Source organism: Trifolium pratense, linkage group LG4 (genome assembly GCF_020283565.1).
Source record: "Trifolium pratense cultivar HEN17-A07 linkage group LG4, ARS_RC_1.1, whole genome shotgun sequence".
NCBI lineage: Eukaryota > Viridiplantae > Streptophyta > Magnoliopsida > Fabales > Fabaceae > Trifolium > Trifolium pratense.
In genome coordinates this window covers 28,642,254-28,662,566 of record NC_060062.1, presented here as the reverse complement: position 1 = coordinate 28,662,566, position 20,313 = coordinate 28,642,254, and the positions used below count along the sequence as shown (strand labels likewise).

At 32.9% G+C, this 20,313-nt stretch overlaps 2 protein-coding genes across 2 annotated transcripts; one reads left to right on the top strand and one right to left on the bottom strand.

Annotated features, from left to right (window-relative positions):
* Positions 1 to 297: 297 nt before the first annotated feature.
* Positions 298 to 6,007, bottom strand: LOC123881743 (ribosome biogenesis protein BRX1 homolog 2-like). Its single transcript, XM_045930478.1, has 9 exons — positions 5,904 to 6,007; positions 5,491 to 5,734; positions 3,823 to 3,964; positions 2,051 to 2,129; positions 1,746 to 1,870; positions 1,335 to 1,436; positions 909 to 977; positions 725 to 823; positions 298 to 632 (listed from the first exon to the last, which is right to left on the bottom strand). The coding sequence occupies exons 2-9, from the start codon at positions 5,712 to 5,714 to the stop codon at positions 501 to 503; spliced, it is 972 nt and encodes a 323-aa protein (XP_045786434.1). The 5' UTR covers positions 5,715 to 5,734; positions 5,904 to 6,007; the 3' UTR covers positions 298 to 500.
* A 3,768-nt stretch (positions 6,008 to 9,775) lies between these two features.
* Positions 9,776 to 15,223, top strand: LOC123921240 (autophagy-related protein 13a-like). The gene is made up of 4 exons (XM_045973694.1): positions 9,776 to 10,284; positions 10,573 to 12,052; positions 12,141 to 12,322; positions 14,583 to 15,223. Exons 2-4 carry the CDS (start codon positions 10,796 to 10,798, stop codon positions 14,893 to 14,895), a joined length of 1,752 nt encoding a protein of 583 aa, XP_045829650.1. The 5' UTR covers positions 9,776 to 10,284; positions 10,573 to 10,795; the 3' UTR covers positions 14,896 to 15,223.
* The last annotated feature ends 5,090 nt before the right edge of the window (positions 15,224 to 20,313 follow it).

Sequence of the window (20,313 nt, the reverse complement as noted above, 5' to 3'; positions counted from 1 at the left end):
CGGTTTAACCATCGACCTAGCCGGTTCACACTGGTTTTCACTTATTTTTAAGCAGAACTGATTTTGCATGCTAACAAAGCCAGCCACCCCACCTGTTCCCGGTCCGACCGGCCGGTTTTTTAAACTATGGTCATAGGTTCACAGTACCTCATCCTTACGAAATCATTTAGGAAAAATAGAACAATTTCATGTTGATATGCACCATTGAGCAATGAAACCAACATCTTATAAGAATATTGATATAGCATAATCAACAAATGTTATACAACTAAGTATTGGAAAAATTTACCCCAAGAATTAAAGAAAATAACCTTATAGATTCAAATAAATCTTCCTTTTGTTATAGATCATAGTTCAATAACAAACAAAAGTACAACTTATATCTCCAATCGAACATATAAAGCGCAGGATGCTAACCAAAAATTGCCATTTCTTACTAAAACATATTTTGGTGAAACGTTAATTCTAACTTTCAGTGAAAGAAACATGAGTATTTAAAATTAATCTTTCCACATATCTGCAAACTCATCAGGCTCAAGAGGATTAGACATCTCATGCATTTTCCTCCTTGTCTTTGCTTTGACCTTCTTTGCAAACTTTCCAGATTTCTTCTTTTTCTGCAAAGCTCGAATCTACAAAAAAAAAAACCAAGATGTATAGTTAATTTCAGTAGAACACTAGATAAATTATTATGAATATACATGGACAATATATTGGTCAGTACCTGATTTGGTGACACATAGAATGGGTTTTCATATAAAGTTGGGCCTCCAAAACTGCCCCCAAATATTTTAATTGGGTTCAAGCAAAACCGCGGACCAACCTAAACAAGAAGTTTGTGCACACATGTTAAGGGAGATTTTGGAGTTGACAGATCAAATATAAATCAATAAGAAAAATTTTCAGACCTCAATCAATGTCATTTTATCGAGGCCTCCTCGAGGTAATTTGTCTGACTCGTTATGAGGAACAGATATCTGCAAGGGAATCAAAATGTGGTTTCATATTCCTCATCAAGCATCAATATTAAAATGGAGCAGAAAATGAGACAAACATTTCAAAGCCATGTTTGCTAGAATATATGTGTATTCGCAGCAAATGATACCACTATCGTGTTTAGTTTATCAAGTAACCTCAATACATTATAAAATAACTACTAGTATCATTAAATTCATTAGATTAATATGTTGGCCGTTCAATGCATGTATAAGTAACCCTTTTTATATCAACAAATAATGCATTAGGAGGTAGTGTCGTGGTGTTTAAGACATGCATATTTAAAAAAAAGATGTGTATGCCAATTGTTTAGATCTTGTGCAAATGCAAATACGAACCTGATAATTTCGGAACCATATATGGTCGTCAACTATTGAGAAAACAAAAACGTGATCATGGAAAGGCTTAGCCTTTCTGTGGTCCTTTGGTGTTTCAAATATCTAAATGAAGGAAAGAAAGAGTATGTCAGCAACAATCAAAATTGTGTACACTTATATCATTTTAATCACCGAGAAAAACACAAATACATAACTCAGGTACAAGAACCAAAAATAGAAAATTGAGGACAAGAATAAATGTTTGTTCTACATCCTACTCAATTTAAACTATGCCAGCGCCACAACTACATTGGAAAAGTTGACATAAAACAATTTTCAATTATGCTGGCAATTCATACAGGACACGACACCACAAAGCATCAAAATAAGATGGTTATGTTGAAAGGGTACATAACGTAATCAACCAAATACCTGTAACAGCATCTCTTTCAACAGTTTCCAATGTGCATCTTTTTCAAAATTCGAAGAAAATGTCAAAAGAGGGCGGGATCCTTTTAGGTGATTTCCAGTTAACTTCAATTCTTCCATTGTGTGCACTAGAAAGCGATGAAGGTAAAGAGAAACTAGTAAATTGGCCTCAAAGGAAGAGAGAATCAATCATAATTCAAAATGAAGAACGAAGAACAAGAATACTGACCCCCAGAATACTATGTAATCATAGAAAGGAAATTAGTTTTTGTAGTAACCTTAAGATAAAGATCGGATGAGAATATTACCGGCACTAACTAAAAATTTAACAGATGGGCCATTTGGACATTTTGCCATCCAGAGATAAAGATCTTTTGCCTTCCTGCACTGAAATTCATATACAGAAAAGAGGAAGATAAGACAGTTATCAGAATGTCACAAGGTGACCAGCCTCGGCTCGGTCTATTTTAGAACTGAAGTGCAAACTCAAGAATTTGAATGCAAAATGTTGCGACAATAATCAGAGTTCGAATTAATTTAACTACTAAACACATGGAGTTCAGGTATTCTATACTTTGAAATTTGTAATATACATTAAATCTATACTAAATATTTGTGTATGGTGAGTGAGGAAGTGTTATTTCTTGAATGTTCTATAAGATCACCCCTTTCTGTCTCGGTTTTAGGATCTAAGGTTTATATTTGAGTCGTGCATCTTATTATGGACTCATATTTTGCAGTCTAATTACTTTCACCAACCTAAAACTAAGGAAGAAGGTTTGGAGTCAAAATCCTTCAAGATCTGGTTTTTGCTGCCTAGAGATTACCTATGTTTTTTAGTACCCCCACTTTTCAAATTAGGCTACAGGAGTCGAATTGCCACCATTCTTTGCAAACAAATTTCTGTTCACATATAGAAATTGGATATAAAGAATTCAGATCATATTTATATCAGATTCATAATTGGAGTTTGTTACCCGCTTAATGTTTCTAATTGAGACTTGATATGTTGAATTTTGAAAGAAAAGAAAAATGTACTTTAGCTCTCCGAACAAGATTTTCCAAGTTCAAATAGGTTTAAACACGTGCTAAGCCTAATCACGCGATGATTTGAAATCACTTCATTAAAATGGATGGATTACTAAACTATGTTGTCAATCTCAGATAGCGGTGCATAGCGCCGAACCCCAAAAATGCTATAGCCGGATGACCACTATGTGAACACTAAAAAATCATGTACAAAGTAAAACATAAATTCCAACAACATACATGAATACTCAAAAACAGATAAACATACAAAATTAAAGGGACTAAAAGTACTCAATGACATCCCATAAAAAAAGACAAGCAAAAAGAAAAGCAGGGAGAACAATGATGGACCACAATTGAACAATCGAACCCATGAGTTACAATATTAGGTCACTCAATGGGTGTTAAAGTAGCAATATACCCTCAACAGATTAAAAATGATTTCAAAAATTAGGTTTTCTGAGAATTGTTCCCCAAAATTGCAATAGCGGCCATCAAACTACTACGATACCGGGATAGCATTGCTTTTCAACCGCTAATAGCGGCCACTATTTCCGCTACTCTCAATGGCGCTTCGCAGGCTTATGCCGTAGTAGTAGAGTGCTGCACCGCCAAACTATACCGCTATAGCGCGCTATTGAGAACATGGTTACTAAATAGGATTCAAAGCCTAGTATTAACAAGTCAAATTCGTAAGTTAAACACTTGGTTGCTGCTTCGTCATTTATATTCCATATTTCCTAATCATTCACAATGCTAAGTTAAGGTCAAAACCATGATTTAAACTCCTTACATTCTGCTGCCAAAGGTCAAAAAACAGAATACTAGTGGCAGCATGCATAAACATTTGGAAAAAGAGATAACTCAGGTTTGAAAGTATAACCATAATAATGAATTACATCTAAATAACAACACCAAGATTTCTAACCAATTTAATAATTTCATACACAATAAACAGGTCAGAAAATTTTCTAACTCAACATCAACATAGCTCATAAACATACTGCATCGTTGACACTGAAAAACCTTGTGAAATATATAAAAAGAATACCTCAAAAAATAAACAAGAGGAACAGTTCTTGAGCTCAACTAGCTCGTTGAGGGTGGCGCCTTTAGTTTCCTTTGATTCAACCTTGTTATCCTTCTTGCAATGTGGAAGAAGTGAAACGATATTCAACATCAAATGTCTGTACCTGTATATTTATGAAAAAGTCTTCACCCCATCAAATACCATAGTTAAAAACTAACCAACAAGACAAAGCAAAAGTTTCTTTCTGCTTTATTTTTACATACACACAAACATTTCAATTATATTCTTTTATGAACACAAATATAAACAAGCATAATCTCAGATATACTATCACTACCTCCATCTCATTATGGCCCATTTAAAATATATTTATGACTCAAATTATTTATCATTTAAAATATCAACACTCAATACAACATTCATTATTTTTTTTCCGATAAAACTCTCATTCAATTAAATAATATACATAGACCCTACTTGGATAGCATAAGCGCTTATCAGATAAATACTTGTGTATAAACTATTTCTAAAATAAAATATAAAATGGAGTCAAACTATTTTCGTATAAGCTATAAATTGTTTTCATAAGCTATCCTTGACAACTTACAGAAATAAACTTAAAACAACTTAGGACACCCATAAGATGTTTCCACAAGTTTTCTCAAATAGTAGCAGTCTCCCAAGCAATGTAGTCAGGTTCGGGATCCTACGTAGGATCGGTAGGCTGGTGGAGGGTCGTAAGGTCGGGATCGTAGCTCGATTCGTAAGAACCTACTTAAGGGTAAAATGGTAACTTCACATATATACATATACACAGAACCACAAAATAATAATAATAATACATGAACACAATAAACTTAATTAATATTTCATAAATATCATTCCAAATGTTCATAACCAATGTAGTTAGGTTCGAGATCCTACGTAGGATCGGTAGGCTGGTTGAGAATTGTAAGATCGAGATCGTAGCTGGATTCGTAAGATCCTACTAAGGGTAAAATTGTAACTTCACATATATATACATATACACATAAACACACAAAATATATAATACATAAACAAAATAAACATAATTAATTAATATTTCATAGAGATCATTCCAAATGTTCATAAATTCATAACAGAGGGTTGGAAGAAGCAACAGCAAGGTTAAAAAAATAAAATGAAAACCGAGGGGTTTCATGTAGGACAGAGGTTTGAGTGAAAGAGATGGTTGAAAGTGAGAGAGGAATGAACCAAAGTGAGAAAGGAGTGAGAACAAACATACACTAACCGCCGTCGAGGTTCACAACGACGCCGTCTAGAGCTCAGGTAAAGAAAAACCTCTGGGATCGTAAGAACCTATGACCCGGTGCGAGAACCTAACTACAGACAGGTCAAAAAAGGAACCTACATGGGTTCTAAGCTCGTTTGGCCTTCACGAGCTCGTAGGATCGTAAGAACCTAAGACCCGGTGCGAGAACCTGACTACATTGCTCCCAAGTGCTTACGTCAATAGATAAATTAAAATAAGCCAATTTAAACAGGCCCTTAACTAATTGACTACTATTACTTTCAATCTCTCCAAATAATGTAGATATTATAGTCTCACCAACACCACATTACTTAATTATAGGAATCAACATAACAAATCAATTTTTTAAGAAAAATGCATTCCCTTACAATAAGAGAGAGTGAGTATATACCTACCTATAAACGATGCGCCTAGAGCAAGTAACCAAAACTTTCTCTTTATTCCTAAAAAAAGGCGAAACACCATTATCAATAACTTCAACATCATCATCAACATTGTTTTCATTCTTATCCTTCCATCCTAAAAGGGTCCTAACTGGTCTCTCTGGAGCAGCATCATCTTTCTTAGGCACTGCCGCCACAACTTCAGAAACATTACTTCTCTTTCTCTTCTTCACCATGTTTCTTTTTATCTAAAATTCTGCAATACCCAATAATCAAAATCATGAAAAGTTGACATTTTGACATTAACCCATTGGCACACACTACCCTACACACGTATACAGTGTATCAAAGATAAAAGCAGAACAGAAAAACAAAAGCATGCATGAGATTAAGGAAGTGAAATGAGAGCGAGAGAGAGAGAGAACCGTTGGTGAAATTTGGCCGGCGGTGACGGTAGCAGCGGCGTGAGGTTGCGATGGATGAGAAAGGTAACAATGTTTGGTGATTTTGTGAGAAAGTTTGAGTTGTATATGGGCCAAGTTTAGCTGGGCTATGAAAAGCCCATTTCGATGTTTTTTATTAGAAACTACTTTTCACACCCACTCTCTATTGCTACATACTTAAGAAAATCCAATTTAGTTCTTAAGAAAAATTATAAGAATTAATTTATTCGTTGAAAAAATTAAATGACACAAAATAATCAGGTCTTCTTTACACTTTGTTTGATCAAGACTCTACATACTTTAATGGATGAATAGGTGAAGAGGGTGTTAATAATGGTGGAAGCCGATTACAAAAAAAAAAAATGGTGGAAGCCACCTTTGACTCTAAATAGAAAATATTGTTTCAAAATGTCGTATAGGTCATGCTTAATTCATTTCAGTATAGAAATTGATGCTTATATTTTCACTATGGTCTTAAGGCTTATGTCTAAGTCCTTAAGTAAAAAGTATGTGTTCATCATCTACTTAATCATATTAGTTCATTAAATCCATTTATTATTAGATGTCTCTTAACAATAAACTTGTGTTTAATCCTAAGTTGATCAATCTTAGAATCAAACATATAACATGATAACAAATGAACGAACTAATGCAGGATAATAACACTTAACACATCACATGAATAACATCAAACTTTCATTAAACTTTACATGATTTCAACATCAAGAGATTTAGCTCATGGTGAGCTTAACAATACAAATAACTAGAATAGTAGATTTACACATCATAATAGATAAGAAAATGTAAACCTACAAGCACAACCACTTAGAGATGATGTGTAACACCCAGAACTAACTACCCTTAAAAACGTGATCTTAAAAACTTTTTAAAGATAAGTAGCCGGAGCGCTACGGAAAACATTTTCAAAACGATCGTGCACATGACACGAAACGTCGCATGCGGAAAACATAAATAAAGGATTTTCAAAGCAATGAACAAAATAGTTCAAAAGATAATTCATTAACATAAAACATAAGTTAAGATGTTCACATCGATATACGACGGAATACAAACGATCCCCGACTCGATGTTACAAAATACCAGAGCACTAATATACATCACAACCAAACTAAACTCAACAAAACTATACTAAGGTAGCCTACACTAGCTCCTCACAAAAAGTGCTCCACACCAAAAGGATCTGCAGCTAAAGCTCGTCGAGACCTCGACCTGAATACCTGAACCCCAAAGGTCCAGCACATAACAAATAGGTAGAGAGTTAGTAAACATAATCACATACATACGAATATAGAAACGCACCTATATTCAACCTATCACGTATTACTAACTCACACACATGCCTCAATAAGTAATACACCAGATAACACATACTCACAAATACTCAACCAGATAGTTTCACGTCGTTTCGGACAACACAAAAAACTCACATAACACATAACACATAATTGCACATTTACTCAAATGCGATTAATGTCAAACATTCAATGTCATGCCAACCTAGACACGACTAATGCATGTGGTACCATCTTCTTTATCAAGGAACTTACCATTGATATTCTTCTTTATTGGACAAGTCCAATACCCTTCTTTATCAGACAAGTCTGATATCCCTAAATAATGCATGAATTTATGAATGTCATGCATTTACCAAACATATGATAATCACTTAGCACGAAGCTACTGCTCACTACATGGATAACATAATCCATTAAACTTCTTTATCAGACAAACTGATATTCTTCTTTATCGGACAACCCGATATACAAAAATACATATACTTCTTTGACATTTTATATAAATGCCATCACACAACACAATTATTAAACATATAATAATTCAAAACCAAAACAAAACCAAATACATGGATATACTCACTTTGCACTACAACTAATTGCATACGCGTGCGAATCATTAAATTCACACCATGGTAATACACTACAATACTAAGGAAACATATCCCAAAAGCCCAATTGAATTATAGAACCCCACAAAATTTTTTGGAGAAATCAGTTCCCCTCGCTCAGCGAGAATCAGCGAACACTGGCGACCAACGGCAGTGGTCAATGGGATCCTGGCGAGCACTGGCGAGAGTCAGCGAGCTGGTCGCTATCTCTCGCTGAAGCCTCACTCAGCGACCACTCAAGAACAGACACGCTCGCTAAAGCTCGCTGCAAGCTCGCTCAGCGACCGTGCATTTCCTGCAAGATTTCCTGAGGCGGTTTAACATTGAAACCAACCAAAAATTCATTCAAACATGTTATAAATGCATAACAAGTGATCAATCATGTATATACCATACATATATACATGTATTAACATTCACAAACACCAAAACACATCACACATACAAAAATCATGCATCAATCTTGCAAAATAAGCAAAGTTGCATAAACATGCAAAACAATCATCAAACATATACATATTCCCTCCTAGTTGTTCATTAAGCATACTAAGATGAAAAGAACATGTTTATGATAAAGAAATTTCACCCAAACCCCAAAGAAATTGGGTGAGAGAGTTTGGGAATGGAGGCTAGACACCTCCCCTCTTTTGGATCACCCAAGCTTATGCTTAACCACTCTCACCTTGGATTGAATGATGATTCTTGGCCTCTAAATCTCTTCTCCTTGCTCGTGTTCTTCTTCTTGCTCTCCTAGGGTTTTTTGCTCTTGTTCTTCTTAGGAAGAAAATGACATAATGAAAATATTTGCACTAAGGTTTTCTATATATACCTCTCCCTAATTCTCTTGGTTCAAGCCCAACTTGTCTAAGCCCAATAAGCTCTATCACACGCCCAAGCCCACTAACATGGCAAAGGTTTCGCTCACAAACTTATGTTCGCGATAAATAATTATACGTCGCGTAAATAAATATTTAACACTAACCCAAAATATATGCAAATATATAAAATATCGATTTACTAAAAATCGGGTCGTTACATGATGTCTCAACCTCCAAGTTAGCAGTGTCATGCCTCCAGTTATCGGAATCGCACAGAGTGAGTGTGACGGCACACAAAGTAGCTCTCCAACTTTACTTTGTTCTTTTGCCTCCAAGCTTGCACACCAAAATTAGGGGTAAAAGCTCCTTTATATAGCAATCAGTCTTGAATCATAGGCCAAACTATTCTTAGATAAGAGAACCCAAATGAATAAAGGATATTCCCTCAATTGGAAACGACAGCTGTCTTATCTTCGGATAGCAGTGTATTCTTCATCTTTGCATACGTGAAGGCTTTGACTGCGCATAAGGCTCCCCGCAATTCATGGTTGTATGACAAACTATTTATAGTCTTGACTCTAATTATCAAATAAGTTTTGAGGCCTTTTGTTGTTGTGGTTCAGTGGTCTGTCTTGACACAAATTATTACCAGAAGTGACTCTTTGAACGAATAATTACATTTAAATCCTAAATACATCACTAGACTCAAAATACATCAAAATCATTCAAAACAATAGTAGATCACCATACTGAGAAGTAATAATACAAGTAATAAAGGACAACTAACATCACATAAACTGAGTTATCCAACACAAAGTTTGTTCAATACCACAAATATTTGTCATGTGTTGTTCTATCTTGTACTATCATGTACTGTTTTGTCCGATATTAATATTTTGCAGGGCAAACAAGCTCTTGTCAAATTAATAATAGAGGGTAAAATGGTGTTATTCACATACATATATATATATATATATATATATATATATATATATATATATATATATATATATATTTTTTTTTTTTTGGTAAGGATAGTATTAGATTTAAATTAATTCATATAAAAGTTATATTTGATCCATATATATAAATGAATCTGAGATTCAAATTCCACATCAGCGTAAAGAATCCAATCACTTCATCACACCAATTATAATTCCCTATTATTTTATTATAAAAAAAACAAAAGATAAATGTAAAACACCAATCACATAGCTTTATTGATAAATTTGTCAGAGTATAGCAACAGAACAACATGAAGAAAAAGAAAACCCTTCTTTAACAAACTGTTCCTGCATTTCTCAACATTTATCAATTCATATTAACACCCTTTTATTCATAAACCTTTAACTACCACTACCAATTTTTTCTCTCTTCCTCAAAACACCATCAATTAAAAATATATACTTCAGCTTTACAATATTATTATACCATATACTATTAAATTAAATTAAATTAAACTACATCATCATCATCATCATCAATAATGTAATTTGGAGTTGAAAAGAGAGAACGCTACGGAACTGTTTGTTTCTACGCAACCTTCTTTCTTCTTCTCTTATGGCTTCTCATCATTCTTACATATCCATCACCCTTTTTTCATCTTCTCTTATTCTTTCACGTAAGTTCTTCCTTTTTCCTCTTTCTACTCATTCATTGTTACTACCCATGTTATAAAAATTCCTTCTTTATTCTCGGATCGTCATGATCATAATTGTCATTGTTTTTAGAATTTTTTTTTTTTTTTTTTTTTTTAATGATTATTTGAAAAACCCAATTGATCTATGTACCCAGTTGAATTTTATTTCGTAGGCATGTTTAAATCTGCATTGTAGTTGAAATTTTATAGTTAGAATATTGCTGTGTAAACATGTTTATGCTTATTGGTTGTTGTTTTTTGCTTTATCAGAATGATCCATGGTGGTTGCTGGATTCATATTTACTGGTGAAAGTGTTGATTGATTGTTGATTGAGGTGTTAGTGCTAGTTAGTTTAGGTGTATATGATCTGTTGTTTATCTAATGTGTTTTTGGAATTTGGTATTTGATAGAGACATGTATTAGTTTGGAAAGTAGTGTTTTTTGTTGGAGGAAGAGATTGGTTGATTAATTAGGAATTGATTAGGATTTAGGATGGATTTTCAGAATAATATGCAGCCTGAATTGGGAAAATTGGAACAAATTGTTTATCAATTTCTATTGAAGTGTTTACACATCATTTTGGACTCAAGGGTAGCTTCGATACGTCAACATGATAGAAGTGGTGACCTATCAACGGGTGGTTCTCGTGTGAGGAGGAGTGATAAATGGTTTAATTTCGCCTTAGGTGATCGACCTTCTGCTCTTGATAACTTGAACTTTTGGCATAGGAATTTGATGGATCCGATGATAATTGACATTATATTAGTTCATGAAGAGAATGGTTCTTCTGTTGAGACAGTTATAGAGAGGTGGAATGTTCAATATGAATGTCCAAGAATAATGGCTCCTCAAATTAGTGATAGTACTATATCTTACAAGAAAACATACCAGAAATCGATTATACTGTTTCGCGCTCTTTATTCTCAAATGAGGCTTCTCCCAACTCATAAGATATTTAGGCAGCTAAGTTCATCAAATTACACTTGTAATTTTGATATTGTTTACAAAGTCTCTTCCTTTAGTGATCCATTTTCTAGGGAAGAAGGAGCGATGATGGAAGAATATATTTTCACACCTGTTGATGCGCTTCCAGGCCGTCTTAGCTTATCTGTGACTTACCGTTCTACATTATCTGATTTCAACCTTGAGTGTTCAACATCATTACCAACAAAAATAATTACTGATTATGTTGGAAGTCCGAATACAGATCCTTTGAGGTATTTCCCTTCTTCAGTAAAGGGTGTTCGTGTGCCTCCGTCTTCTACGCCACTTGACCGTCCTCATAGTTGGACGCCTGGATTTCATAAAGCAGCACCTTTTGTACAGAACCATCAGTATGCTGGATCACCACCGGTGCATCGTGGCTCTCTCAAGCCATTTGATTTTCCATCTCCACCTACTGATAATTTCAATATCAGATATCATAACCGTCGAATACAAAGTCAGTCAAGGTCTACAAGTTATGACGAGCATCAACTTTCTCCACCATTCTCATCCTCTTTATCTCCATCACCACCTATACATAGTGGCAATACAATGCATACTCGTATGCGCTCTGAAACAGCACCTGTGTCTATACCTCATCCAATAATGGGCAAAAGCTCTAGAAATCTTTCTCCTAATTTTTCAGATCCTAATAGAAATTCTCTGCCCCCTTTATCTCCCAGAAGGAATGATGCATCGTCAAACGAGTCTCCATCTGGAATCAGGTCATTCAGGAAAATAGAATCTCTAAAGTTTGGTCAAAAGGTAACTTTAATTGGTCCTCCATTTCTACTCCTTAAGTTTAAATCAAACGTGTTTTATCTGTTTGATAAGTCTTTTGTTTGCTTCGTAGATTGTCAGAGATAGCAAGGAGGATTCAGGGCGGTTCTCAGGATTGCTATCTTCTAGTGACTCACCACGTGTTGGAGTTTCTAGAACCTCAAGCAAATTATCTTTTCAGGATGACTTGGACGATGGTGATTTTTCATGTCCTTTTGATGTTGATGATGTTGACCCTCCAGATGTTCTGTCAAGGTACTTTGATAGACTTCACCATCACAACTAGATTGATAGTCATGTTTAAGCTTACTGACTTACTGTGAATTCATAATTACTTTCATATGAACCTTTTTTTTAAGAACCTCAACATAATATTTAGAATGTGTGACTTACTGTGAATTAAACTTATAATTACTTTGGTATGACCCTATTTTATTTGCTGACATGATTGGAATGGTAAAAGAAACGAATCAAGGTCTAAATCTGCTTTTTCTGGATATATATTTTTTAACATTGACAAGGTTCTAGACATATGCCTTCAAAAGGAGAAAGGAATTTATGGAGTTTCTACCAATGCTAATGAAAAACCAAAAAGAGTTAAAGATTGTTTGATATTGTAGGATTTTGAAGAGTTATTTACTTGATATGAGACAACGTGTGATGCTATAAAAAACCAAAGTACTATCCCATATTTATACTGGTACTAGATTGACTCCCAACCTATACAAGGAAACAAATCATGAAAGATAGAGAAATATGGTAACCAGTCCTTTGAGTGATCTAAGATACTTCTTTTTTTTTTAAGACTCGGTATTCAGCCCAAGGACCGTCTAATCCGAGGGACATCTAAGATACTTTGAGTGATCTAAGATACTTCTAAATTACTCTAAGATACAATATACAGTTAAAGATATTGATGCAATATTGTTTCGTATATTCTAACAATCAAAATTATCTTATGGCACAATAACTCATCCCTAAAAGCGCCTTTCAAAAAAAAAAAAAAAACTCATCCCTAAAAGCCAAGTTTGTCATAGCCACTCACTAAAGGAGCGTTTAGAAAAGCTTATATGGAAACTCTTGTATAGAAGTGCTCAATTAAGTTGTCTATGAAATGCCCCGTAAATCTCCAATTTTCGCTCTATCAAGTTTAGTCCTGGATATAAAGTTTGTCAATACTCAATAATAGTCAGTCATATCCTTATTGTTCCTGGGATTTATTTACGTTTCTGCTCGTTGATTCATCTATTCTGATTGAAAACTATTGGTTATCCTCTTGTGGATATAATTTGGATCTTCTGTCATCACAGAGTTGTTGTCTTCTGTCTCCTTAAGTTTAGGTATTCCATACTAGATTCTACAATACCATTTGTTTTTGAAGAGAAGCAGGTCATGTCTTTTGTAGGATGGCTATTTATTGGCTTCCATATGGACATCAATATATGGTTAGTTCTTTTTTAGAAAAAACAAAATAGAGGGGCAGGGGTAGTTTCCCTGTCTGACATACTATATTAAGTTGCTTTTAGAATCACGGTCATGCTTTTTGTTAACTTCTAATTGCTCCATGCTCATCTTCTCTCTTGAACCACGGTTGCCTTTTAGCTTTTCCGTATTCAATTATGACTTGGGTGGAGTCGAGTGAGTGTCCTGCTAAGGTCTGTTCCTAGCATCCTCTATTCCTGAAATCTAACATGATCGATTCTACTTTTGCTACTTGCATAGTGCTGGCTTGCTATATTAATATGTAGTTATCATAGAAATTGGGTTGAACGTAACTTAACCGTACAAAACCCTTCAGTCATACCTAACTTAGAAATATAGGTTATATCTCATCTAATGTGATCCTCTTAACACACACTCCTCATGCCTATGACTGGACATCTAGAGCGCGACTCAAGTGGCACGATAGCGGTGACCTAATAGTAAGTGAGCCAATGGATATTAGATAGGCTCTGATACCATCTTAGAATTTGGGCTGGCCATAACTCAACCCTTACAAAACTGAGTTGTAAGGTGAGGACTAACCACTTATAAACATATTTTCATGTCATATCTCATGTAATGTGAGACTCTTAACGGTTGTGTGTTGTTAATCTACCAGTAACATGCTCCAAGAGTATACCTCCTTTTTTAAAATCCTGACACTATTGACCGATCCTTTTGGAAACTAATAAAGTTAATACTCCCTCTTGTCCTATATATAAGAAAAAGTTTGCTTTTTAGATTCATTGTAAAGTTGATGTATCTAGACTAAGTAAATCTTATATATAGGACTGGAGGGAGTAACTTGTTGGATTATATTTTGTTGTTCCATGGTCATTTGTAGATTTAGTATGTATAGTCAGATGAAGGAATTGTATTAGAATGTACAGACAAAGAATACTGCTTAATATAAGCTTTGTTAGATTTTTGGGATCGCTGTTCTATTGTACTATTCTCATTTAAATTATTTTTGATTTTGACCCGCCTTTCTAATTGTTATGCCTTTTTCCTTGTTGATTTTATATGTAAATAGCCATAATGTGTATGGGAAGAGTGCTTCAGAGTCCCCTTCAACATCATTACCAATAGGGAGAAAGTCACAAGATGCTGCTGTTGGTGTTCTTGTGCACATGCTCAGAACAGCACCTCCTTTGCGCCAAGATTCAAGTTGTTATTCATCGCATTCCCTGAAGGCTGAAGTCGATGGAGGAGTTGCTACTGCTTCTGGATTCTTCATGCCTCGAAAGACAACTGACGCACTCGAAGAGCTAAGGAGTTATAGAGAAATGAGAGACCTTCTTCTTTCTAAGAGTGGTACCCGGATCCTGAAAAGAGATGAAACTTAAGCATGGTGACTAATTACAGGTTATACAGAACAAGCAGTTGGGAAAGAAAAAGATTGAGGGAATTTTGTACATATCTGACTTTATGATTGGTTAGAAACACCAACATTATTATTTTATCATGACTAAAATGCTTCTAATTTGCTCTAATCTTTATAAACATTATTACAGTTTGAAATGAAGAATCTGTTTGCCCTTTGTACACGACAACGGCAATAGTGGCAATTAAAGGGAACATTTTAGAAGTATTTTGGATGAAAGATTGTTGAATTTCTTTGTAGAGATGCACATATACTTTTGTTGAAATGATGAATTTTATTTTAATTAGAAACTTTGTGGAGTTTGGAAGTGTTAGATTTGCTTATGGTAGTGTCATTTTGAAGGTTATCTTATTCCTATGATTTCACCTTAGAACTATCATTATACTCTTGAGACCAAAAAACTATCCAAAAAGAGACTTGTAATGTTTCTTAACTTAATAAGACCTATATTGTTTACAATGGTGATAACTAAAAAACACTGATATTAAGAAGACTTGACGCAATGGATGTGATTATAATGTTTGTTAACGAGTTTCATCCATGTTAATTAACTCCGGTTGCATAACATCAACCTTTGTCTCTTGCTGCATGTAGGATGTCAACAGAGCAGTGAATGTGCGGGGAAGCTTCCCCGGTCCCTGCCCCAAAGTGCATGCAGGAGAGATTTAGCCTCCATTCCCGTCCCCACGAGAGAATATTTGTCTCCATCCTCATCCCCACAGATCCCTACGGTTCCCGCGGAGATCCACGGACAGGGATGGAGGGAGGTACAAGGTTGTGTGGGCACATGCTTGCACAACCTTTGGAGAATTTTTTTTTAATACTAATAATAGTATATTTTGATTGTTGATATATTAATTAATTAGTTCCACATTCACCTATTACTAATTGAAAATAGTTTCAATTTAGTCTATAACATACTCTTTAATATTTAAAAAAAATCTATTTACTATCAATTTAGTCTATAACATACTCTTTAAAAGACAAATATTAATAAAGTTTGAAAGAATGAGGAATCATTGTAGAATATTTGATAGTGTTTAATTGGGATTATTGTATATGATGCGAGATCTATATATATATAGATATATAGTGCATGTGTATGATTTGAACATAGTTTTAATTTGGTAAAAAAATCTAATAATAAGTAATGGATCATTTTTTTTTTCTCAAAAGAAAGTAAAATTCATAAAACTCGTCACTTCTAATCCTTAAGCACTTGATGAATATGAAATTATAAAATTGGATCAATCTATAAAAATATAATTTGACAGTATATATTTTATGCTATAAATTTAGGCATTTAATGCCCCCACTGTTAAATTTTTTTGGCTCCGCCACTGTCCACGAATATCAATTATTAACAAAATTTCTATATTTTTCGATCAAATTATGATAGTAGTATGACGTTATTTTTTCTGTCTTATTTAAAAAAAACAAATATTTTGTGTCTTTCTTTTTTAATAAGTAAAAACAACACATAATGCATTCATAACCAAAAAACATTTGACTACTAATAATCATACAAAACCTAACGGCCAAAATATTTCATAGCAAAGTATGCGTAATCATATAAAAGTTACTAACCAAAATATCCAAACTGTTGGTAATTGGTATCCAACCAAATTAGATAAATATCTTAAAAATGTTGGTAATTGGTAAATATCCAACCAAATTGGATGACTCCTCAGTTATTTTTTATTTTTTTATAAAATCAACAATTAATTTATAACAATATATAAAAAGGATATGTGAGTTTGGGATGAACTTTTCAATATACCTATTTTACCCTTGACTTAGTTTCACAACTTCCATTAACTAATCAATTTTAAAAAAATAAAAAATAAATTCAAATCATAAAAATGTGAATAAGTGGCAAATGAGTTGCCAATATATGAATGATTACCAACTTAATACTACATCTATACTATATAAAAAGATAATACAAATATTTTTGGTGTCGATTTTTCATAATACCAACAATATCCTTATTTTTCTAGCAATAAAAATCTTTTATTAACAAATTCATCATAACATAAAACATTTTTTTGGACATAAGTTAGACACAGGGAGGCGCGGAACGCGCCTGTCTGGCCCGCTAGTATATAATAATAATAATAATAATAATATATAGTGTATATATGGACGGATTCGGGGAATCCGCGGGGACGGATGTTTCGTCCCTGATCCCGACATCGAAGTGCCTGTGGGGGATTTTTGCCTCCATCCCCATCCCCACAAGGATAACATCTTTGTTTTAGGAGCTCCGAACGGGGCAATCCCCGAGGGGATCCGCTCCACCGGATGCAAATTGACAACCCTAGCTGCATCCATTGTGTAATGCTTGTGGTTTCCTACCATAAACGAAATTTGGGAAATTTATTGAATCCGATTCGACGATTGCGATTAATTTTGTGGCGCTCGATATCTTTCCTCTACATCTTTATGCTCCTCTCGTAAAATTAGACAACTCCAAAACATCTGACTATTGCTCATCTCATAAAAAAAAAAATTAGACAACTCCAAAACATTTGTATATGACTTTTTTGATATTGGTACGAAATTTCAACCATCGTTAGCAATGACTAATCTTCGTTGGGGTACTAGTGGGGCACACAAAGTGAGTTCTCTCCTCCAACCGATTGTTTTTTTCATATGCATGAAATCGAACCTCTAACCACATGCTTAAGTGGATCAAGATCCTTATCACTTTAACCAATTCATTGTTATATATGATTTATTAAATATTTAAAATTTAGTTTTTTTCTAATTTAAATTTTATAATATATTGATTGATGGTGTCATACATTTAGTGGGTTGGTTCTTTAGTTTTTTTGTTGTGTACCCTTGTCATACAACCGAATTAGTTTTGGGTCTTGATAACGACTACTCTCACACACTCTTTAAGCATTCTATTTTAAAAAAAAAATTCAAAAAATTAAATCTACAATCTTCAATATGTTCACTTTACACATTTTCATAAAAACTAGACCCTTACCCGTGCGATGCACGGGTGTGATGCAATTATTTTTATTTTACCATTGCATAAAACTGAAACATTAAATATTATCAAAATAATAATAATAATAAAATTGAGAATCTGAAATTCAAAAGATTTATTTTCTAAGGAGAAGTGGTGTGGCATTGTAAGTGAGTGGTTAAATAAAGAAATATTATTGGTTTAAAGATTATGGTTTACTTTACATGAGTAACAGAATGACTATCTAAAATTTATATATACAGGAGTAATATGATATATATCTCCACACAACATATAAATCTATTTCAAAACACACAAAGGATTGGATGAAAAGATATGTGACAAAATCTAAGTCACACAATTGGCATATAAATAGTGACAGAATTAGAAAAACTCAAATAAAACAAATAAAATTAAAGGGTACATACCTTTTAAAAATATTCCAAATGGACATATGTGAAGAGCATCAACCTCACAGTTCAGTTTGTTAGAGTAAGAGATGATGACCCAAAGCTTAAAATCAAAAATTATAAAAATAAGTATATCAATAAAAAAAATGAATAAATAAAAAAGTAAAGGAAAGTAAAACAACTATTACATAATTCAATTAAAAATAAAGTATATATTATTTAATTTATATCATAATAGAATATAAATACACATATACAGTAACAATTAACTAAACCTATAAATGATGTGCAACACAAAAGTTGAATGTATGATCTGCAACAAACAAAAAATGTCAAATTCTCTTAATTTTATTTGTTATGCAAAAAGTTAATTTTTGCAAAAAATAAAATAACTACAACAAATCATGGTTTTAGAAAATAACATAAGTATTTATACATGATGCACAAAAGATGAAGAGGCAAGATAATGGAAAGAGAAATTGCACATTATAAGATATGAAAAAAAATCTATTCTCACATTCAACCGGAAAAACAAATGGTAATCTTATTAAGCACATGATTGAGCACCAGGGGATGAAAATATTTGTTTCTAACATTCGTAATGGTTAGTTAGGAAAATATGAATAGGATACAAATTAAAACACTTGTAAGCTATATATTAAAATATTGGTAGAAGAGTCTAAGGGATGAAAATTGAATTGTGACTTAAGAGATGAAAAATATATTACCGAGAGTTACAAAGTTAATTAGTGTGTATTTTTGTATTCTCCTTATTATAATATAGTAAGCAAAAATTATTATATTCACCAAATAAAGTAAAGACTAAGTAAAAGCTTGAGTGAATGTATATTAAAAAGCCATAAGTATATAAATGTAGAATATGAAAAGTATAGAGATGACAATAATAATAATAATAATAATAATAATATAGATGATGTGGCTAAATGAAACAATTTGATTGGTCTAAGTGGATTAGGGTTAGGAGAACTATTTAGGAATTATATATATAGATCCTATAAAAAAAATTTACTATTTAAGATCTTAAAGAGTGTCCTGAGATCACTCGTTAGCATTTTGCTTTTAGTTTTTTTGTCATACATGAACATTAGTCATAGTCATTTTTATATCATCTAAATAAAAAATGAGATTAATCAGGATATACAAATTTGAGTATATTATAAAACTCATTTTGATAAACATTTGTCACTAATTATATTATTTTGGTTTATTTATTTTATAATTTATACATCAGTCTATTTTTATTCGGTTTAAACTTATCGTAGCTGAAAGTATTATGTATTTAAAATTTTGTTAGTTTCTTCCACTTCAAATTTTAATATTGTGCAAAAAAGTTGTGTTGTTAACTTGTGTATTTTTTTTTTTTTTTGCCAAATAATTCACCTCCTTTGATATGAATAAATTGAACGTTCAAAAATTTAAATTATAATTTCTAATATAAAGGTACTGTTTGATAAGTTAAATAAGCTAACTTATAGTTTATTGGACTAGCTTATAAGCTTGTTTGATAAAAATGTGAAGTGTTTGGTAATGAATTTCTCTAACTAGCTTATAGCATTTTTTGAGTTGTCATTTCAAATAGCATATGCACTTATAGTTTTTTATATTTTATTTCATATTTACCATTATTAGTTTTATTTATTATTTATTTATTTATTTATATTATAATAACTACCCACAAATACTTACAAAAAAAAATTACTCACTAACCATATACTTTTGTGTCATTTTGTACTTACAACAACTGAATTTGTCAAACATTTTAATTTTATTCTACTAGATTTTCAGCTATAAGCTACCAACTATAAACTAGCTTAATTTTCAACTATAAGCTAACTTATAACTTATTTTTATCAAACAGATCCAAAATTTGACATCTTGTAAAAAAAATTTACAAAGCCACATCTCTATCCAACCGAACAAAACTCACAAAAACTTTTTAATTTATGTAATTAAATCAAACAACTTATTT